Source organism: Adiantum capillus-veneris, chromosome 2 (genome assembly GCF_014529385.1).
Source record: "Adiantum capillus-veneris isolate H3 chromosome 2, ASM1452938v2, whole genome shotgun sequence".
NCBI lineage: Eukaryota > Viridiplantae > Streptophyta > Polypodiopsida > Polypodiales > Pteridaceae > Adiantum > Adiantum capillus-veneris.
The window spans coordinates 12499104-12521257 of record NC_140932.1 but is presented as its reverse complement, the minus strand read 5'-3'; the positions used below and the strand labels follow the sequence as shown (position 1 = coordinate 12521257).

Genomic DNA, 22154 nt, shown 5'->3' with positions numbered 1-22154 from the left:
TCTCGAACTTGCAGTGAGCATAATGTGCACAATCGATTTGACTCTTCTCCATTGCCCCAACGCCCTATCTCGCATCGAAGGAAATGGGAGCTAAGCCGAATTGCTGTGATAGTGCGTATCGCGGACAAGGGAATAGGCTCAAGCATGTAAGTGTGAGTACGGTTTCCTCTCTCGGCGAAGAACATGGTTTTGTAGTTGGGGGCAATATAGGTGGTGTAATGTATGAAGCGTGACCCACCGGATTTCTCCCAAGCCGTAATACATTGGCGTTGTAGAAAAGCTTCATTCACTTGAGAGTCAATTGAAACATCATGTAGCAAGTGTAATGCATCCCATCTCCCAAACCACTTCTTTATGTCTTGCATCCATCCTGTGCTCAAGATCTTGCTTTTATGCATCTTTTGAACTTTTTTGCTTGCTTCCCATGCAATTGTAGGAAGTCGATGTGAGGGGTTTTGACGCATCTTTATCATGTACTCCACAACCCTTTCCATGCCCATAACCTCAATTGGAAGAGATCCCGACTCAAGAAGTAGGAGCATATATGGTGTTTGTGTCTTAACTTGGAGAAAGTTTGTAAGAAAACGCTTTTGGACATTCTCAAACTCTTTCCAAGTAGACTTTGAGATGCTCCCGCCCCACACTTCAACTCCATAAAGAAGAACCGGTGTCACCAATGCATCAAAAAGATACTTCTTGAGAACCCAACACTTGATGTTTCCCGCATTACACATGTTCTCAAATGCATAATATGCTCTCTTTCCCGCTTCCAAACGACGCATAGCACATTCATGCCACTTGTGATTGGATGGAACCTCAAGGCCAAGGTACTTAAAGCTCTCAACAACTTCAAGTGTCTCGTTGTTGTACACAATGCATGGCTTCTCCTTATGGTTGGTTTTCACAAGCATAACCTTTGTTTTGGATTCATTTACAATCAGCCCACTATGCAAGCAAAAGTTCTCAAGGACAACCATAAGCTTTTGTGCATCTTCTAAAGTGTGTGCTAGAAGCACTACATCATCTGCATACAACAAAAGCATGATTACCGCATTGCAAATAGTGACCTCTTCAATGCCTTCTTCTTGCATAAAGTCAAGTACCATTTGTTCCAATTGATCGATGCATATACCAAAGAGAGTTGGTGACAATGGACATCCTTGTTTAACCCCAATAGTGCTTACAAAAATTTCTGAAATTTCTCTTCCCATGCGCAATTGACAAATCACCTTCTCATAGATTCGAGAAACCGCAAGCATAAACTCACTTGGCACTTGGAGTTCTTCCATCCTTCTCCACAAATTGTTACGTGGAATCATATCAAAGGCTTTCTTAAAGTCCACAAAACAACAATACAATTGCTTGCCTTTCAACCGACTTTCCTCCATGAGAACACGAAGAGTGACAAGATGATCAATGGTGCTATGGCATCGACGAAAACCCGCTTGTCCCTTTGCACTCTTGTCATTCTCTTCAGCTCAATCACTCAATTTCATCTCCATTATGCACCCAAAAAACTTTGCCATAAGAGACCCAATCATTATAGTCCGGTAGTTGCTTACATTCTTTACATCCCCTCCTTTATGCAAAGGCTTAACCCAATTAGTACTCCAATCATAAGGCATACCATGTTGAAGTGCAAGGTTGAACATATCACACATCCACTCATGGGTAAAATCTCCCGTCCATTTGATCATCTCCGGCTTGATACCTTGAAGATCTCCCGCTTTGCGAGTGGCCAACTTTTCAAGCCCACCGCATACATCCTCAATAGTAAAAAAAGACGGCATACATGGGAGTGAACCATAAAATGGCATTTTTTCAGTATTTGCTTGCTCATATAATTGCCTACAATGTGTGTACATATCCACTAGACTCAAGTTACCAAAATTCTTAACCCGCTTGCCTCTCAAGTTTCTCCAAAATCTTCCACATGCATGTGCCTTTTCTTGGACTTGAAATTCTTGTTGCTTTACTTCCCATCTTCTTCTCTTCTTTTGAATCAATGCCTTGTATGTATGCAAATGACTTTGATAGTTGTCTTTGTCCATAGTTGCATCAAGCTTTATCAAGGACTTTCGAGCATCTTGACATTCTTTATCAAACCACCTTTTGTGTGATCTATCTTTGTTGATACCATGGAGATGCTTTATAGCAAAGCATTCTTCCGCACAAGAACAAATAGCTTTCTTGAAAGCTTCCCATTTAGTTTCCAATGGTGCATCACATTGAAGCTTTGTCATCCATAATTTTTGCTCAACCATTTCAATGTACATTGGTGCCCGTTTGAAATCCATACATAGTGATAACTTCTCTTTCCTTTGGCTGAGATTATCATGCTTAGTTGCTTCTCCACATGAAAGGTCAATACATAAGGTGCGATGGTCAGATTCCGGGGTCCATTGACCAAACATAAAACTCTTTATGCGATACATGATGGCTTCAGAGAGTAGCATATAGTCAATCACACTATCCCCATTATGTCTCCTACATGTAAATCCATTGGTTCCACTCCACAAAGATACACCATTGGCAATGAGCATACCCGTGCTATTACACATGTGTAAAAGTAACTTTCCATAGTGATCCAGCTCTTTCTCATCCGTTGAAGTACGATCATACAAGTGAACTTCCTCCAACTCCTTTGAAATGTATGGCATATCAAATTGTTGAGTATCATGTTGCAATGTTTTTGTGCAAGCATTCATATCCCCAAATACAATAACATCACCTTCACCTTTGAAATAAGCAATGTCCTCTTCCAAATCAGAAAATGGGTGATCTCTATCCATGCAAACATAAAAGGGAGAATCATGATGAGGAATGTAGCAACCGGCTACAAAAATGGGTGCTCTTTTTGGTGTCATAATTTTCAGCCATGCATAACGTTTGTACTTGTCATCTTTCACAATTGATACAAAATCTTCCAATCCTTTCTTAACCATACATGCTAACCCTCCTTGTCCTCTTTGTTGCTTGAGATTCTTTGACCACATCAATGAATGTACATTGTAATCCTCCAAGCCGTTAATCCTTTGTGTATCATGCTCCCAAGTTTCAACAAGAAGTACAACATCGGCTGAGAGAGAGAGAGAGAGAGAGAGAGAGAGAGAGAGAGAGAGAGAGAGAGAGAGAGAATTTTTCTCTCTTTTGGGGCGGAATTTCTCCTTCTACCCTTGCCCTCAACCGGCATTTTTTGAAATTGGAAACGGCACGATATTAAGCTGAGTCACATTTTTCCCAAACACTTGGTGGTAACTACATGCATTCTTGGACCGAGGAGAGAGAGAGAGAGAGAGAGAGAGAGTACTACCAAGTTACCAATGGGGAGAAAAGTTAGCAAACACTACTAGCCATGAGAGAAAAAACATTTTTCCAAACATACAAAATTCCATTCCTTCGTTTTGTCAAGAGGAAATTTCATAATATTAGGTTATTTTTTTGGGTTTTTACACTATATTTGTCTGTTTTAAAGCGGAATTTCTCTTTTTTCCCCTTGCCCTCAATTGACATTTTTAAAATTGAAAACGACACGATATGAAGCTGAGACACATTTTTCCCAAACATCTATCTATACTATAAAAGGGGGAGGGATTCTGGGTCCCCCCCCCCCCCCTTCATCCAATAGTGTAGCCTGTAGTTGTGCACTTGGAAAGAGAGAGACGAGGACTGCCTGCACGAAGAGAGAGAGAGAGAGAGAGAGAGAGAGAGAGAGAGAGAGAGAGAGAGAGAGAGAGAGAGAGAGAGAGAGAGAGAGAGAGAGAGAGAGAGAGACGGTCAGACACGTGTCGCTCATTCCTTGATCCGGCCAATGAATTTTGCAATTGGGCGACACAAAGACGACACAGGGAGACTCCACACAGTGTGCATGAGGTCCCTGCCACACTGCCGTTGATTGCCCTCCTCCTATGTGGCGATGTATAAGAACTGCTGCCGTGAGAGAGAGAGAGAGAGAGAGAGAGAGAGAGAGAGAGAGAGAGAGAGAGAGAGAGAGAGAGAGAGAGAGAGAGAGAGAGAGAGAGAGTTAGTCCAATAGTGCTTCTAACATACTGAAAAGCCTTTGCTTTTATCTCTGAGATTGAAATTCACAAGCTGGAGGGTTTAAACTCTCAGAACGGCTCCTTTGTCTCTCACTCACTCACTCTCTCAGTCATACCTTCGAACGGCTCTACGGTTCTACCCACTGAGTTAGAATGTCCTTGCATTGATATGCAAGTTGGGTAGTGAGCCTCAACGTTGATGATCACTTCATATGTCTACCAGCCCTACTTTTCTGAACAGTGACATCTCGGTAGCATCATGAGCAGTGTACGGGAAATTTGTGAAGAGTGAGGAGACTGAGGGTAAGAGGGGCCATGCCGCCGCCGAAGGCGGCGCCGTTTTACTAGTTGTTAATGAAAGGTTTCATTGTTTGTACCTAAAAGTGATTAATGTTTCACCTTCTATTATGGTTTAAATGATTCAGCAAGGCTTGCAAATGATTGTAGGAGAAAGTATTTAGTTTTCTTTCAGAACTATTTACATTCCTTTTTAATGTGTGCTAGGAGCATCACGTTCGCCATCAATATTGACAAGGATGATCATGGATATACAGGTTCGGGTATGTTTTTGCTAAATACATGCACACTACGTGTTATGGGTCCTAGCGTTTAGCAAAAGCTGATTTGGAGCGTCATGCATATTCATCACATTAGTTGCTTATGAAGCATTTTGCACTCTATGTGCAATATCTCTATGAGATTACTTTTATATTTACCAATCCCCAATAGATGTCATGGCTTGGTTTGAGTGCTGGTGGATCTTTCAAGTCAACCACAATGGTTATTGAGGACATTGCTAATTCCTCAACAATGTTGTATGATATTGTGATCCCCGTTTACCAATCGTTTAGGAAGACTGTCTGTAAACCGTGGGGGAAAACACCTCATTACTGTTAGTTATCCAAGGGGATAGGCAGATTACTAAGTGTAATCTTGTGCTAAATAATATGCAAAGTGCGTACGTTAGCACCAAGCAATCCAATTAGTAAGCATTTATTGCTCTACTTGGAGTTTGCTTACCATAAGTTAAAGCATGTTTGCGATAGGTTTAATCTCTTCATGTATAAGTCAGGTTCTCAACCTTGAACACTAGTTATGGTGGGGTTGTTTACTGATGAGCCAAGGGCCAAGGGTCAGGCCTAAGGTAGGATGGGCCAAGGGCCAAGGGTCAACTCCGATACACATGCGGTACATGGGCTATATGTAACTAAGAGCCAGAGGGCCAGGGGCCTGTATATAGGCAGGTTGGGTGGTTATGAGCATGTCTATGTTCCCTATGGTCTTTCACTCACAACATGCTTTTCTAGCTCACCTTCTCACACTTTTGTTTTTCAAAGACAAGATTTAGGGCGTTTGAAATAAGCTTCTCTGAGATTTTGTTGATATATGAAAAAATCCTCTTTGACGCCATGGCTGCTGTTGACGTAAAAGGTGTGAAACTTAGAAGCTTTTTTTGAATCTTTGAAGAATTTAAACCATTTTATACAATAGTCATATTGCATAGCCCACGAGGTTGTCCAATATCCTCTAGTCCATATATATGAACACACACACACACACACACACATAAACACATCTATGAACACACATACACACATATATATGTGTATGTGTCGTCTTGATCGAGACTTACGTCGAGTTCAGACGACCTTGGTGGCAGAGCACGCTAGTATAACGTGTGCTTCCGTGCTGTTGCTCACAAGAAGTGGCGACATAGATTGATTATAAAGTGGCGCCCTTGGTTGCGTTCAATAGGCTGTAGTGCAGCGGTTGATGTAGCGTCCACGAGCCATCAGATTTGAGGTCACTCGCGCTGCCTGTAAATCATGCTGGAAAGTAGTTGGAAGTACAACTTTCTGAGGTGGGGACAGGGGGGGTCGCTCATGTCATGGTGGGTCTGAAAACACATCCATTCATTTTGCTCCAATGAGCTATGAACAACGCTCTTCGGCCGCTTCCCCTCGTCACTATATGGCACGACTCCTGGTCAAAGGGGATTTAGGGCCCAAATTTGGGGGCGTGAGGCGGCTTTAATCTCCGCCGTCGGATCACAGGGTGAACTGGGGGTGAACTGAGGGTGAACTAACGTTGAACTAGGGGTGGGTGAACTGGGGGCGCCTAAACTAGGGTATGATCATGTGCCATGCCAACATGGACAGTGATGCGCGTTAGGGTGGTGGTAGGGAATTCGTTGGCAACCGAGACGTCCCAGGTTCGACCCACACCCCGCGAGGCGGGTGAACTAGGGGTGAACTAAGAGTGAACTTGGGGCGCCATTTTTGCCCCGAGTTCACCCCTAGTTCACCCCCAGTTCACTGCGTGATCCGACGACCGAGATTAAATCTGCCTCGCGTCCCCAAATTTGAGCCCTAGATCCCCCTTGGCCAGAGCCGTGCCATATAATGACGAGGGCCGCCTCCTATGAACTGGGCCTAGATATACTAAAATAAGAAAATTCATGTGCCATGCAGCCTGTTATAATTGCATCACTCCACATGACAAGGCATCCATGCACGGAGCCACTCGCCCCAAAAATATCGTATGAAAGAAGAATACATAGGCCTAGGCCTACTTAACATTTCTGCTCCGCTTGTGCGCACACCACATCTCCGTCATCCTGCGCAGAAATGGCTTCGGCTTCGCTGTCTGCGGCCCTTCCTCTGAAGAGCTCTGCTGCCCTTGCCTCGTCCTCATCCTCTCTCTCTGGATCCCGCCTCAACCTGCCCGTCACCCCTGTCAAGCCCTTGCGCGCACGCTCGACTGTTGCACAGGCAGCCCTCTACCCAAACTATGACCTCTCCTCATTCAAATTTGAGCCGATCCGTGAGTCAATTGTCGCCCGTGAGATGACCCGGCGCTACATGACCGACATGATAACGTATGCAGATACTGATGTTGTGGTTGTTGGTGCGGGTTCTGCAGGGCTCTCTTGTGCCTATGAGCTGAGCAAGAACCCTAACGTGAATGTTGCAATTGTCGAGCAATCTGTCAGTCCTGGAGGTGGCGCCTGGCTTGGTGGCCAGCTCTTCTCTGCCATGGTGGTACGCAAACCTGCACATCTTTTCCTTGATGAGATTGGTGTCTCTTATGATGAAAAGGACACACATGTGGTGATCAAGCATGCTGCACTGTTTACATCTACCATAATGAGCAAGCTCTTGGCTAGGCCAAATGTGAAGCTCTTCAATGCAGTTGCTGCAGAGGATTTGATTGTCAAGGATGACCGGGTAGCGGGTGTGGTCACAAACTGGGCGCTTGTGTCCATGAATCATGACTCCCAGAGCTGCATGGACCCTAATGTGATGGAAGCTAAAGTTGTGGTGAGCTCATGTGGTCATGATGGGCCCTTTGGTGCCACTGGTGTTAAGCGTTTGATGAGCATTGGCCTGATTGATAAGGTGCCTGGCATGAAAGCTCTTGACATGAACACCGCAGAGGACGCGATTGTGCGATATACCCGGGAAGTTGTCCCTGGTATGATTGTAACTGGCATGGAGGTGGCTGAAATTGATGGGTCCCCTAGAATGGTGAGTTTAATGGTTATGTTGTGTTCATGTGTTAAGTCTTTCTTCGCACATGGCTTGTGGTGTGTACCTATGACTGTGTGACAGGATGGATGGCCAGTAGTTTTCCAGGAGTTTGTTTTTGACTCTTATGGATAGGTTATCAATACTTGAATATGAAAGATATGACATTTCACATGGCTGGTCTTTGTGCAACACTCTGATATTTGGTTTTTTGGGGGTTATCTCAGGGACCTACTTTTGGAGCAATGATGGTGTCGGGCCAGAAGGCAGCACACCTCGCTTTGAAGGCTCTTGGGCTACCTAATGCTCTAGATGGATCTTACAAGCTTGGTGGAGTACATCCGAACACCTTTGTTCTTGCATCTGTGGAGGATGAAACGTCTGCATCCGCATAATTATGAGTGAACTATGTAGTTCCTCTGTCTGAAAGTGCCTCATGGGGTCACTATGTACAATTGCTATTACGCAGAAATGTTTGAACTTTTAATGTTTAAAGTGGTCGAAAGTCCATTGTGCTAATTCTACTGGCACCAGGGGTGTCCACTTGACTCAAGTTGTCAAGTGGACTGAGATGACACCCTTTGAACCTGATCAGGGTAATTCCTGCGAAGGGAGTGTGCTGGACCCATGTTTGTTTGTGTGCAGGGCATGCTGTTCATTGTTCATGGTGGAGTCGATGTTTTTGGTCCAAGGGTAGCTTTTGGTATGTGTGCAGAGGTTAGGTAAGGTTTGCACTTGGCTTTTTATTCTTTTGAATTACTCTGAATGTGGCAATAAATGTTCAAAGTGTAGGTAGTAACAGTTTTTTGAAAGTGTGCATGTGGATTTGTGAAGTATAAATGTCTTCAGGTGCCCTACTCTTGTAGCTGTCCGCTTAATTGCTCTCTTTTTGGTTCATGCCTTGTTTTTCGAGGACAATTTAACAACACGGCTGTGATCTGGGTGAATGTGTTTATGGAAGCCTGAGGTCACTGTTTGCTATTTAGTTTGGGCGGAGGTTTGCACTGATATCCTATTTGTATGATTTGTGGTAGCTGCACGCTGCAAAGAGGGGTTAGTTGGGGCCATTCTACCTTGCCCAGGAGATACGAAATGTGACAACCAAGTAGTATTTGGTTTATGCCCAAACTGGCAGCTCTCTTTCCGACCAGGACTCACAGGCATATGGATCTGAGCAACCTCAGGTTTCTTTGTTTGTTTAGGTAGGTGCACTTTCAGTGGAATTGTTGCTGTTGGTGTATGGCGCACTTCATGGGTGTGTATATGGGAAGCACCTTTACAGCACGAAAGTGTTCTATATGGATCTGTAGGATTGTCAATTTTGAGCTAATTTTTGGCATGCTAAAGGCCTTAGTGCACTATGGGTGAAGGTCGTGCAATTCTGGATTTTCAACACGTGTCCTGGTTTGGGGGAGTATTTTATTCCCTCTTTTTCCTTGCCATTAAGGACTTTCTCGTGATTAGGAGATGGCTCACTTCCCACTGTCGTCCACGTGCTGCTGTGGATGCTTATTTTAGTGAGCTATCGCGACCTGCAGGTGTGAAGTTGGACCAGCGATGGAGAGAGGTAGATCTATGAGGAGAGCATGCGGTGTGCAGCGTGGAGAGGGGAGGCCCGGGAGCCTGCGCCTTCGAAGGTGCCTTTTCCCATATGAATTGACACACCAAACTTGCACACTGATTAGGTAGAGTGGCAATAGCTGGCCTTTTGATACCATGGACAATTTTTAAATACATTAGAAAGGCGGTTTTTGCGAGCGCTGGTGATTTTAGAGGTGACAATGAGATCTTTCAAATTGAATGCGGATATAACATGGGTTCTGACTGTAAAGAAAATCAACATAGTCCTCGAGTTATATCACAGATCAAGCCTGGGTTGAGGGCAGCATTTGGGTGGAGATGACTAGCACCATAGGCTGTGGGGTATGTTGTGCTTTTGGTCCATTGGTCTGTGATGGTCTTTCCGGTGTTGTCAATTGTTTGGGCTGTTGTCATAAGGGAAGTTCTGTGCTGTTGGGCTCCATTTGGGCTTTTGCTTCGGCATGACAATGGACGTGCCAGAAAATGTGCTAAATTCGACTTGCCTTGTATCCTTTGGTACACCTGTCGGTCCAGCAAAGCTTGTCCAGGCAGCCAAGATGCAGTAATGTCCGGCTTGAAATTTTCTGGTGTGATTGAGTTCAGACCTTGATGAGGAAGCTGTAATGGATGGGGCTGGCTTAAAGCCTAATGTAGTGGCTGGAAATCTGTGTGCAGTTGGGTCAAGGTCTGTACTACTTTATTCTTTGATTAGTGCATCTCCCGGGCCTACCAAAGTGGCTGGTGGGACATGAGCATCTGCAACAAGCTCATTGCCGCGAGCCTCATCGGTTCTAAAAATCATCGCAGCACGACCAGTGTGTGGTACAGCGAAAACATGAGCAATGCCACCCCCCTATCTCAAAACACGGTAGCTCTTACACCATGGATTTGTGTTAAGAGGATTGGATCTACACATAAATGCTGGCAAGTTTATGTGTAGGTCCAATAGGAGGTTGGAGTCCCAGCAAACTGCGCCCAAGCAGACTTTGTACATGGCAAGACATGAGTGGTGGGGGGGAGATGGTAGAGGCAAAGACATTGTGAGGCTAGTGAGGTTGACATTTGGGACTCGCATAGTCCCAGGGGGATTTGAATTCAATTGTTTTGTTGATGGGGCCAGCATTGGCCTCAACACCCTTGAAGAAGGTACGGGCGCGGATGAGCTTGTGGTTGCAGTTAATAGAGCGGTTAAATGAGGAAGATCTTTCATAGGTGCCTTTCCAACGAGAGAGAATGGACGTAAAGCTGTGATCGGCAAAGTTGAGGTACTCTCACTCCATCTCAGATCAGAAACGAGATAGTGTTTCACATTACAACATTTGCATTAGAATAGAGCAAGAATGTAATGTTAACTATCAAGCTTGATCACAGTATTAAATGGCTACTTTAATGGAGAAACTGAGTTGAAGAAATCCATGAGAAAGGGATGCACCATTTCTCCTTTACTTGTTGCATTAGGGATTGAGGCATCATTGGATTTCTTATTGCAAAAAAGCACTTTTGAGGACTGAGGCTGGTTACTGGTTCAAGCTTATGCAGTCAAATGACCCTAAACTGCCCCCCAAAATGTGCGTAGGAATCAGTCTTGAGCCAAGCCCCTTCTACTTACTAAAGGTGCTGTAGATCCTTCTGATAACAAATTCATATAAAATTTGACCTTCATAAGACAGAAAAGAATTGTCCGAAAAGGGTCAGATGGGTGCTAAATCTTATTGCAGCTGTGCTCGCTTTCATTTGTAGTGATAAGGAACATGTAAGTAGCTTTACAAGGTGACTATCATCCTTTTTAAAATCTCAGGGCCTTGGTGCATGTTTTGTGTTGTAGCTTCCCGCCCTAGCTATTGCTTGGACAAGCCAAAACATGTCACAACTACTTTGCACACCATAAAGCAATTAATGATCAACATTGTGCAAGTGGAAATAGAAGTGGTAGAAGTGTGACACTAACAAATAGAAGTGTGAGTGGTAGACCCGCAGGGGAACAAATTTGACCAAAACACTATCTTTAGCTAGCCATCGTAAACCTTCACCTTGTTTTCATTGCAACCTCGTTCATTGCAAATGCATTTAGTGCATTCATGTGCATGGAAAGTATAGTTCACTCCCCATGAAAATCAAGATGTCGGGCAGCTTGTTAGATATCACCTGAAGAATCTGCACACGCCATTGGTTATAGACCAAGTACATACCAAGGTGTGAACAATTGGTAGTCTTTTTTAGAAGTACAATTTGTCTGTACACTAAAAACATCCACCTAAGATAATCACACCATTGGATGGGTATTAAATTTGGAAGAATAAATTAATCCCTACGACGAGCACACCCTTGGATGGATATTAAATTGGGTAGAGCGACCTAATCCCTATGTTGTACGTCACTAAAAAGGTAATTGTATTCTTTGAGTGCCCTTACATTATTTAGGATCTTAACATGAAAGAAACACATGGGTTAATAGCATGAGGGAATAGACAAACGTAGCTGTTAAGTGATAGCATGAGGGAATAGACAAACGTAGCTGTTAAGTGCTGAAGTTTTGAATCTTGGTTGGAAGCTTTAATATTTTCTCATCAAAAGGGGTTATATACACACGTGTTTCAACTTCAATTTCAAAACAAAAGGAAATGAGAGCTTGAAATGACAATCTCAAAACACGAAATGTTTCTTGTTACACTGCATGTTTGTGTATGATTACGCTGAGGGCTGTATGGTGGTTACAAGTCTAGATCTTCTGGATCTGTATGCGATGGTGGTGGTTACAAGTCTGGATCTCCTGCATCTGTCTGCAATGGGAGTTACGGAGCCCTATATGTTCAAGTACGAGGGCAGTTCCAAGTTTGACGGATGGTAGGAAGAGTTGTGTGGAACCTGTGATTGTTTGCCACCCTTTGGTGCTGCTTAAGGTGCCAAGAGTGCCTCTATCTGTGTATCTCCGCTAGAAAATGGCTAATCTGGTGTTGTCTAGACTCCATGATTTGTATGTACTATGTATTGTGGTCTGTGGATGGACCCCTCGTCTAGCAGAAGCAAGATGTGCTAATGCTACACATCATACTCGAGGGAAGAGGCTGTCATTGATCTTGTTTGATACTGTGTATACCTGCGCACATATTACCCCCCCCCCCCCCCCCCCCCCCCCCCCCCCCCCCCCACCCCCCCCGGCGCGTGCAGCATACTCGGGGTTAGAGGCTGTCATTGATCTTGTTTGAGTACTGTGCATACCTGCACACGTAACCCCCCCCTTGATCTTGTTGTAGAGGTGGGCAAGGGGGTCTGGGGGTCTGCATAGTGATCCTTTTCTCATGCCCTTTTTCACTCGTCGCCCCTCGCAATATGGACATAATGGGGGTGCCCTTAACTTGCTCCACGGAAGTGGCACATCTGCACACATTTGCTAAGTGGCATGTTTATGTCACCAACAGTGACAGTAGGTTGGAAATTTCTGGATATAGAGATTGACTTCATGCAGTGCTAGGTATGGGCATTTGATCCTATGGTGATCTTATTATTCCTCCCTTTTGGAGTAGTACTGAAGGTTGCATGTGAATGGAGTTCCAACAGTGCTCAAGCCTCAAACTAGTTACAAATGGGTTCTACCTCAATATATTACAGATACACGTTATATTTTTTTAGACTTTTAGGAATTTGTGGAGGTGCTGTCTTGTCTCTGACTGGTAGCATTGAATTTAAAATGACGAGGTTTTTTGGACGTAGTGATTGTTTCAAAGTTATTGGAGGAAGCTTCCGTCCTTTATTTATAAATCATGCCCAAAGTCTTTTGTTTAGTTCGTAAGGAGAATATGTTTTGTTTTATGTATGTCTTCTGCAACAAAGAGTGGGGCGGTAGAGATGTGCAAGTTAGTCTAGCTTTAGAAATAGATTGGGGTAAACGTCCTTTGAAACAGAAGACAATTAAAATGCAGTCCAACGTCAGAAAACAGAATGGGAAATTGTTGCAGTTGGGTTAAAGACAAGCTATAAAATGCCAACAAAGACATAAGTCTCTACCTAGTACCTACCAGATAAGTCTTAGAAACTAGATTGGGAAAACTAAAAATAAAGAAACAATTAGAACTTCAGAAAAAAGAAGACGGAGGAAGATCGTGTCTTGTAAACAAAGAAGCGGAATTTTAAACTTTAGAAAACAGATGGGTGAGAGTGTTCCATTTCGGGTTTAAGAAAAGCTATCAAACCTTGAGAACGGGAGGAGCTGATGGTGATTGTCATGTGGATAATAAACCACGAGTCCATATTTTACCTTTTCAAGGTGAATTTGGTTCATTCTCCATCTAGTTATTTATATTGTCTGGCTGGCCTGTCTTGTAGGTAATAATGAATATAGCCTTGCCTAACCTTTTGAAGGTACATATGCTGGTCTACTGCATCTATATTTTCTCAGCTGTCATCGTACACATCATACACGAGATGGAACTGTGCTTATAGTTGGAGAATGTGTCCTATTTGTAAATTTTTGAATGGAGAATATATGGATGTGAATTTAGGAAGGAGAAGGTATGTAGATAGCTGAAATGGTTTGTCATCAGGGTCCATTTACATGTAGATAGCTGAAATGGTTTGTCATCAGGGTCCATTTACATGTTGCTCTTCTGATAGTCTGCTGCCCCCATTTCTTCCAGCATTTTCTTTGGTGTGTACCTCGCCTCATGATTGGTTGATGTCAGAAGCCTTGATCGGTAGTGTCGTGCTTGTGCACTATTGTGAACATGTGATCGAGCTTGTGCACTACATGGGATGATAATAGGAGGATCATGTTCTGAACTACATGTGAGCCACACAAGTGGATGAGCACCATGTGAACTATGCCAACATGGTGTGAACCATGTGTGAACTGTGCAGTGTGGCGACGGCGAAACTTGAAGCTCATCATACAACTTTAGTTGCCAACCTACTATCGAGTCGCAAGCACTGGTGTAATGGGAAGGCCCGTCCTCTCCAATTGGCATGGAGTGAGTTCGAACCTCAACCTGGCTGGGATTGTTTCCCTTGAGGGAATGGATGGCTCATGTGCGTCAATGATTTTGGGCGGTTGATCCCCTCTGGAGTAGGTGTGTGCTAGTGGTGTGGGTGTACCTTGTACATGGTGAATGCTGTCCTCACAGAAAAGAGCCTTGAATGGAGCATGGATTTAGGACTGATAAGCTGTACAATCTGCTGAAGTTGGTGTCAAATGCACCTGTTACGTTACTGTGGTGGCCCTAAGCTAGCATTTAGTGGACTAGTTCTGAATATCGTTTCTGTATTTGACGGATATTACTGTATTGCATTGATGCGTGGGTTAATGTTATACGAGCTTTTGTGAAGTTTTAAGGTGTATTCCGTGGTTTGAGAGATGTTTTCTGTTCTCCTGCCCCTTATTAGATGGAGTTTGGGTTTCAACATGATTTCAGCTTGAAGGGTATGGAAGATAGCACAGGAGTAGTGGGCTTGTTTCCTTAAGAAGTGTGCAGACCTTAAGGAATGAGAAGGTTGGAGCTGATTGAAGCAGATCAAGCTGATTAGCAATGATTGTGCATATGAGGCCATGGTTGTCTACTACACGTATGACTGTCAAGAATAAAAGCTTAGAAGCTACCCAACTAGTGAGATATGCAGGAGGATTTCGATAAGCCTTTCTTAGGTGGAAGGTGTGCAGCTATATGAAGGGGAGTGACAAATGGTATTTGTGCTTTGGTGTTTAACATTGGTTTGGTTGGATCTTTCTTGTAAGGAGGGTTCTGGTCGTTGGAATTTGTCAGATGGCCTTTTTCAGGATTCTTTTGGGATTGTTCATTCGATGCTAAAGTTATCTTCTTCCTACCCTCTCCACTTACCCACAAATCTCTGTTGTTGTTGCCGGGTGTATCATCTTTTGGCAGGTCCTTGTCCTGCAATTCTTATCCACAGTATCTATTGAATATCTTCTGGGGTCTGGAACACCATTTCCCCCCCCCCCCCCTCCCCGGCAAAACACTCTAATTGTGGAAACCATTTGCGACTCTCTCTCTCTATCTGTCTCTCTGGAATATCATGTGAGTCTATTTTTGGGTGCCCTTGTTTTGTCTCTCCCCCCACAGAGTTGCAGCTTTGAGTGGCAAACTGATGGTGTTGGGTGTGGTGTTTGCATGTGAATATGGGTTGTCGGATCTTTTCCTATATAATGTATGCTCAATTACAAAGGCTTAGAAGATGAGGTGGCCCTTTTAGAAGAGGAGGGAGCAGGATCTACCTAATGTTTGTTGAAAGGCCCTGCCAATCCTTGATCGTCCCTACAGAGTTGTGGTTCTGGGTGTGAAACTGGTGTTGTTGGGTGTGTCGTTGCTTATTGTGTGCACTCAAATTTCAGGTGGAAGGGGGTTTTTTAAAGAGGGAGGGAGCAGGATGTGCCTAATGTTAGTTGAAATTCCCAATGCTTGATCTTGTCAATGCTTAATCTTTGAGTCTTATGGGGACGATTGAATATTTTTCATGTATGTGTTGGCCTGTGCAGACTAAGAGTCGCATCTTCAGTAAACAGTGTTTTTGGACTAGTCTCAATTGAACGCACATCAAGGCTAGGCAGGGGATTCTCCCGGAAGTTTATGGAAGGAAGATATGTTAGGTCTCCTTCAAGGATGTGATGGGCGTGGTTGAAAGGAAGTGACCATAGGTTTTTGAGTGAGGGCTTGGGAAGCAACATGTATGAGAGAGAGAGAGAGAGAGAGAGAGAGAGAGAGAGTGAGGAATAAGAAGAATAGTAATATATTAACGTCATAGGAAACTATTCTAAGAGACCTTAAAGATCTACCTAACGAGGAGAGTTGGTTTTGAACGGAATCAAGAAGCCGCAAGAAACGGATGTTGAGAGGCGTTACGAAAATCGTGTCGGTGGAAAGCAACCTGTAAGATGGTGTGCCGAAACGTACAAGGGATCTTCCAATTAGGCAGATGGCTATCCAAGAGTAAGGGCCAGGAAACACTTTCTCTGCTATCTCTTCTCCATCATACTCTCGACTCTTCTACTAAATGTACTTCTCATACAATATCTAAATCTCGACCAAAGAAGAAAACTCCTACTACTTTCTTATGTAGCACTAAAGAAAAGCCCCAAGATGTGGATTTTCAAATTTGGTGACAAGGACGTAGTTTGACAACTACACAAGACGGAGAGATATCTTCAAGGCATTGTCTTTCATTAGGCAGTTTGAAGATTCTTATGCCAAGGGAAACTTCACTAAAAAGTCGGAAGTTGTGGCATGTAGGGATGCATCTCAAGGAGACAGCAAGCGACTGGTGGGTGGCCAAAATTTTGGAAGGAACACAAGCAAGAACATGGGCTCAATTCAAAGGTGAATTTTGTGAACAATTTCTTCTGCCTGATCGAGAAGGATAGTCAGAAGGAATGGGACTGCATCGCCTAGAAAAACATGAGAAAGTCATGGCTTTTTGTTGACGAGTTTTGGTCGGTTCTTCGAAAAGTTACTAGGTCTTCAATCACCTCTTTGGAAGAATATGAAGGTATACCGACAGGATAGTCTTTAGCGGATGGAGTTGGCAGTTATTGTCGAGGATGTACATTCCACTGGAACCTCCAGTCGGACGGAACATAGCACGTATCGTGCAAGGCAAAGAGTGGTTTATGATGACCACGGCAACTGAGGCAAGAAGAGTCCCTTAAAGCACCCTGATTAACCTTAGAAGCCAAGGGGTATCGGCAAACGGCTTAAGTATCTCACGTCGAAGCAAGTACAAATCTTCAAAGAGTAAGGAAGGTGCTTCTATTGTGGTGAGAAAGGATATATGAAGGCCGACTATCTTGTTCGCCAACAACGGGGAACAAGCATCTTTAAAGATGGAACAATCGAGGAAGGAACCCGCTCCACCGAGCTTGAATTCCATCCCTGATGTGCAGGGAATACATAAAAGGAAGCGTCAACTTCTTTAAGTTTGGGGATTTGCGAATAACTAGCGGGTGTTGATTCTTTATGACCTTGGAATGGCGAACAGCTTCATCTCATTGGAAACTACAGAACGCTTGGGCCTCATATCGGCTTAGCTTGGAACTCTAGTCACTTCCAGATCGACATTCGAGGGGTTTGACCATGAATGTGTAAGGATTAAACACATGCCATCACTCCATCTCTTAGCCATGTGGGAACTAGCCCTAGAACACTCTAGAACATCTCATGAGAGCCTACATAAGAAGGCACCCTCCAGAAGCTTTGGACATCACTTGTAGTTTACAAGCTTTGCTTATGTACTAGTTATTTTGTTCATTTCAATGGTGTAAGTTCTCCTCTTGCATAGGCATTTTATTTCTCTCTCATCTCTCCTCATTTTGTGTCTACAACATGAATGCAATATGTGTGTATTCACCCTTAAAACCCAACAACTGGTATTAGAGCATTAAAGACCCTCATGGGCTCACTAGCACACACTAGCATTCACTTTTAGGTGGTTTTCTCAACACTCTCTCTCTAAAACGTTTTTGGAAGAGCTAAAAGAGGAGAAAGTCAAGCCTCACAAGTGGGCATGCAAGTGGACAAGTGGCCTTGAAATGTGGAAAGTGCTCTTCACTTGATTCTTTCTCATTCAACCACCTACTTTCTCTCTCCTCTAGGAGCTTCTCCTTCTTCCCATCAAGCTTTCATGGAAAGCTTCAGCTTTCCATCAGCCCCAAGCTTGATCTCAATGCTCCTTACTCTCACTTGCTTCATTCTTGCAAGACTACGCTTCTACTAGCTCCTATCTTCGTCTATCTTATCCTCTACTTCACAAATAAGCTCTCGAAGTTTTCATGACTGTGTTTTCTTCAAAAATAGTCCATTTACTTGCTCTAATCAGTCCCATTTCATGCTCTTTTGATGCCTAAAACTTCGTACATTAATAGTACAAGACTAGCTAACTAGTCACTACCTACTAGTCACATTTTCATGAGTTTTAAGCTTCATTAATTCTCTGTTTTCATATCAGAGAATTAAAAGTGGAAAAGAGGTCCTTATATCTAATTTTTATGCTCTATCAAGCACTCTTACGGCTTGGGCAACACTCTACGACACTTGCCGACAAAGACTACATCAATCGGGAGCGTCTACATCACTAGTTCGAGACCGACTCTACTTCAATAAAGGGGGACATTTCACATAAGCCAAAACATCAAGCAATAGGCTAAATTCTTATCACTCCACACTCTTCAACAAAGGGGGGAAAGGACGCTTCAACTCTACTTTGAAGTGGCAATACATTGTCGCACTTGGTAACCCAAAACAAGCATTTTGTAACTCTATATGCTACATTTTACTTGCTTCATTTGTATGCTATTGTAACGGGCCAAGACACCATCAAGAGAGTCTCTTGATAGAACCGCTCTTGCCATTGCATTTTTCACCTACCATCATACACTATGGGTAATGATAATCTATCTATCTTTAATGGGGTAGGATTCCACACTTGGCAAGTTAAGGTAAAGGGATATCTAATGAAGAAAGGGTTATGGAGCATAATCACATCTAATATCGATGAAGAGAACCCACCTTCACGTGCACAACAACGTGAACTTCAAATTAAGGATGAAAAAGCATTGGGCATTCTTCTCACAAGTGTAGCGGATGAGATAGTTCACTATTTAGACCAATCCATTACCGCTAAGCATACATGGGAGATACTTGAGAGGAATGGGGCAAAATCAAAACACTATCTCTCTTAAAATGCAACTCTATAGCTTAGTTATGCAAGAGGGTGAAAGCTTATCTAGCTTAGTTAATAGACTAAAAAGCATTTGCACGCAACTAAGCTACATAGAATGCAACATTGAAGAAGAAGACAAAATTGCCGTATTACTTAAGTCTCTTCCATTGCAATATGATAATATTGTGACGGTCTTAAAAGAGAAGGAACCAATTCCTTCACTTGAGAGCATTGTCAACTCTTTATAAGAACAAGAGAAGAAACACACACATAAAGAAGAGAACACCTCACAAGCTTTGTATGTTTCATCTTCTTCTAAAAAGAACTTCAAAGCATGTAAGCATTGTGGAAAGACAAATCATATGTCTTTCAATTGCTACAAAGTCAAGAAGTGTGTGAAGTGGGGCATGCGCCTCAATTTTGTAACCACAATGGGCTCAACATCGACACTACCTCTGACATTCAACGAGGTAAAAGGTCTTCCAACAAGGTTCACTATATGCATAGTGATGATGACGACGACGGAGATGACGACGATGAGGATGCCAAGAGCATCAACTACATCCATTCAGCCATCTCTTCTCCTTCCTCTAGTTTTTCTAATAAAAAGCATGTGGAGGGTAATCCCAAATATGGCTCAAAATTCAAATCCAATTATGAGTATGATGATATTTACTAAATGTTTATTTTCAGCCCATTCTGTTTAGTTACCCACTCCTTAAGTTGTATCCTAAGGGTGATGATGCTTTGTATCTCTTTGAGCACCGTTTTATGTTCTATCAATGTAGGGCATAATGTTGTATCCATATGAGAACCATTATGTACTACATTAGACCCAAAAATGATGTATCCAAAATGTATGAACCTTCTACATACCTTTGTGCAACCTTAGGAGTTCCAAGCATGAGTTTAAGGGTTTGTTTGTAAGGATTAAACACATGCCTTCACTCCATCTCTTAGCCATGTGGGAACTAGCCCTAGAACACTCTAGAACATCTCATGAGAGCTTACATAAGAAGGCACCCTCCACAAGCTCTAGACATCACTTGTAGTTTATAAGCTTTGCTTATGCATTAGTTATTTTGTTCATTTCAATGGTGTAAGTTTTCCTCTTGCATAGGCATTTTATTTCTCTCATATCTCTCCTCATTTTGTGTCTACAACGTGAATGCTACATGTGTGTATCCACCCTAAAAACCCAACAGAATGCAACTCTTGTGTAAGGACAACTCAATCTTTGGATTGGCAAGTGTAAGGACTGTGAATGATTTTTGATGGCACCCATCGGGGAATGTAATATCATCTTGGGTGTGCCATGGCACTACCATATCCAACCGGTCCCAAATTATATAGAAAAGACCCTCGCTTTTGAGCATGAGGGCAAGAACATTAAAATTTTTGTTGATGCAGGGGATTGGCTATTCCCTATTGTAAGCTATATCTCCGTTAAGAAGAAAATAAAGCAGTGCGTTTTTGCTTGCTTAATTTTTGCTCGTGAAAAGATAAAACTAATGAGGGTTTGCTCTTCAGTTTCTACTTCAGTTTGAAAAGTAGAAAGACTGTTTCATGGATACTCTACCTGATAAGCTACCTTCAAAATGTCCGAAAGATCATCGCATTGGTCACATAGCAGGTAGCTCTTCCCCAAACCAAGCCCCTTACAGGGGTATTCTTCCTCAATAGAAGGAAATTTTAAAGCAAGTCAATGAGCTTCTGGAACGACCAAGTACTTCGCCTTATTGCTCTCGAGTCTTACTGGTGCAGAAGAGAACACATTTCGAATGTCCATAGATTAGCGATCTCTAAACAAGATCACTATCAAGAATTGATTTTTGATTCCTCGGATTGATAATATTATCGATAAGTTGTAGGGTGCAAGCATCTTTTGTAAGGTGCACCGGAAGTGGATGTTGAACTTTGCTCAAGATGAGTGCTCCGAGCTGTGCTCAAGGATTCCTTTCACTTATAGAAGGAAGAGTTTTCCGTTCCTTTAGTGAGAGAGCGCAATGGACACAAACTAAGTGGATGAACACTGTGAATGAAGGTGCATGAGATTGAGAGATAGAGAGAGAAGAATAGCACCAGAATGTTTGTCAAACCCTTCTCTGTAGGCTCCACTCTCTATGGCGTACTTATGATTGCAAAAATCTCTACAATGCTTGGCTTGCCGACGATGAGGACTACGACGAGACATGCTGGGATTTGAAAATGCTAATGGGTGAAATCTGCAAATCTTTATCTATTGGATTCTGACTCTATGTTGGTGACAATGTTGATGACGATGGTACGATGACGATGCATCGAAAACGTAAATGTTGAAATCTGCGTTTTTCGGACCGAATTTGCAAACTTCGCGAGATCCGACCGTGCGGCGAGGATTTGCTATGGGAAGGTGAGATCTGCAAGGTTCGGGGGTTCTATTGCGGAAATTGACTGTTGAAAATTGAAAACGTTGAGTCTAGGACTGATTCCATCGCAAAGATCTGCAAAACGCTGAGGTTGATCTGCAAACCAAAAATGCTAGTGCTGATCTGTCCTTTGCTTCTTTCGCCAGGCTAATGCAGATGGAAAAACGCTGGTTGATTTGGGTTCTCGTCCAAAAACGCAAGCTCTTTTGCTGTGATGCAAAAACGCTAGAGAAACTTGGGGTCCTGTTGAGAAGTTGCCTGTGAGCAAGCGCTCCTGCTACCTCTTCTGCCAGAAAGTGCTAGCGCTAGGTTTCTATATACAAACTTAGCAAAATTGCCCTACCTAGTTTCCAACAAAAGTCGCTTAAAAATAGTAAGTGAAAAATGTCAAAAATAAGGAAAATAGGTGTATGCGTTGTAAAAATGCTCTTGATGGGTTTTGTTGGAAATATAATCATCATGCTGTGTGCAACCAGAGGATATGTATCTACTCTTAAGTGTTTGGACATGCACGGTCTGCGAACACTCACAAAATTGCCAGATCACTTCCTATTCTAGACTGACTTGACATAACTGAACCCTGGTCAAGTTGTAGCTTGTCCACGGACACATAGGGTTGGATGTGTCACGTGACATCCCCTTCTTTTCAAAGTGAGGTACTTGTACCGAATTGTATGGCGTCGATGGAGATTGTCAATAGCATCCGTAATCTTGGTAAGGACTCTTCGTCGGCCCACTCCGATGCGTGGGTCATGCGATACTTGAACTTCATAAAGGTTTGTAATGCTTGCTTCTTTGGGCTACGCTGAAAGCGACACAAAGTCATTTGTGGCTCCGTCAATGCTTCCACTTCTTCTACTGACGTAGGTCCACCTTCTTCAAGAATCTCTGAGGCTAAAAATTCCTGAAATCACTTCCAACACAAAAACATGAACATA

General features: G+C 43.1%; 1 protein-coding gene across 2 annotated transcripts; it reads left to right on the top strand.

Moving 5' to 3' along the window:
* Positions 1 to 6597: 6597 nt before the first annotated feature.
* Positions 6598 to 15062, top strand: LOC147462381 (thiamine thiazole synthase 4, chloroplastic-like). 2 transcript variants are annotated; one of them, XR_015184373.1, is made up of 4 exons: positions 6598 to 7567; positions 7795 to 8016; positions 8102 to 8289; positions 14525 to 15062. XR_015184373.1 is itself a non-coding variant. In XM_086483765.1 (2 exons), exons 1-2 carry the CDS (start codon positions 6668 to 6670, stop codon positions 7960 to 7962), a joined length of 1068 nt encoding a protein of 355 aa, XP_086339891.1. In that variant the 5' UTR covers positions 6598 to 6667; the 3' UTR covers positions 7963 to 8086. The 2 variants fall into 2 exon arrangements, 1 of the variants encoding a protein (XP_086339891.1); XM_086483765.1 differs by lacking the exons at positions 8102 to 8289; positions 14525 to 15062 and having other exon boundaries at positions 7795 to 8086.
* The last annotated feature ends 7092 nt before the right edge of the window (positions 15063 to 22154 follow it).

Bases quoted from the DNA above. Each gene is read 5' to 3' on its own strand.
- LOC147462381 (XM_086483765.1), top strand. From the start codon at position 6,668: ATGGCTTCGGCTTCGCTGTCTGCGGCCCTTCCTCTGAAGAGCTCTGCT. The intron at 7,568-7,794 runs GTGAGTTTAATG...GGGTTATCTCAG, and splicing joins TTGATGGGTCCCCTAGAATG to GGACCTACTTTTGGAGCAAT.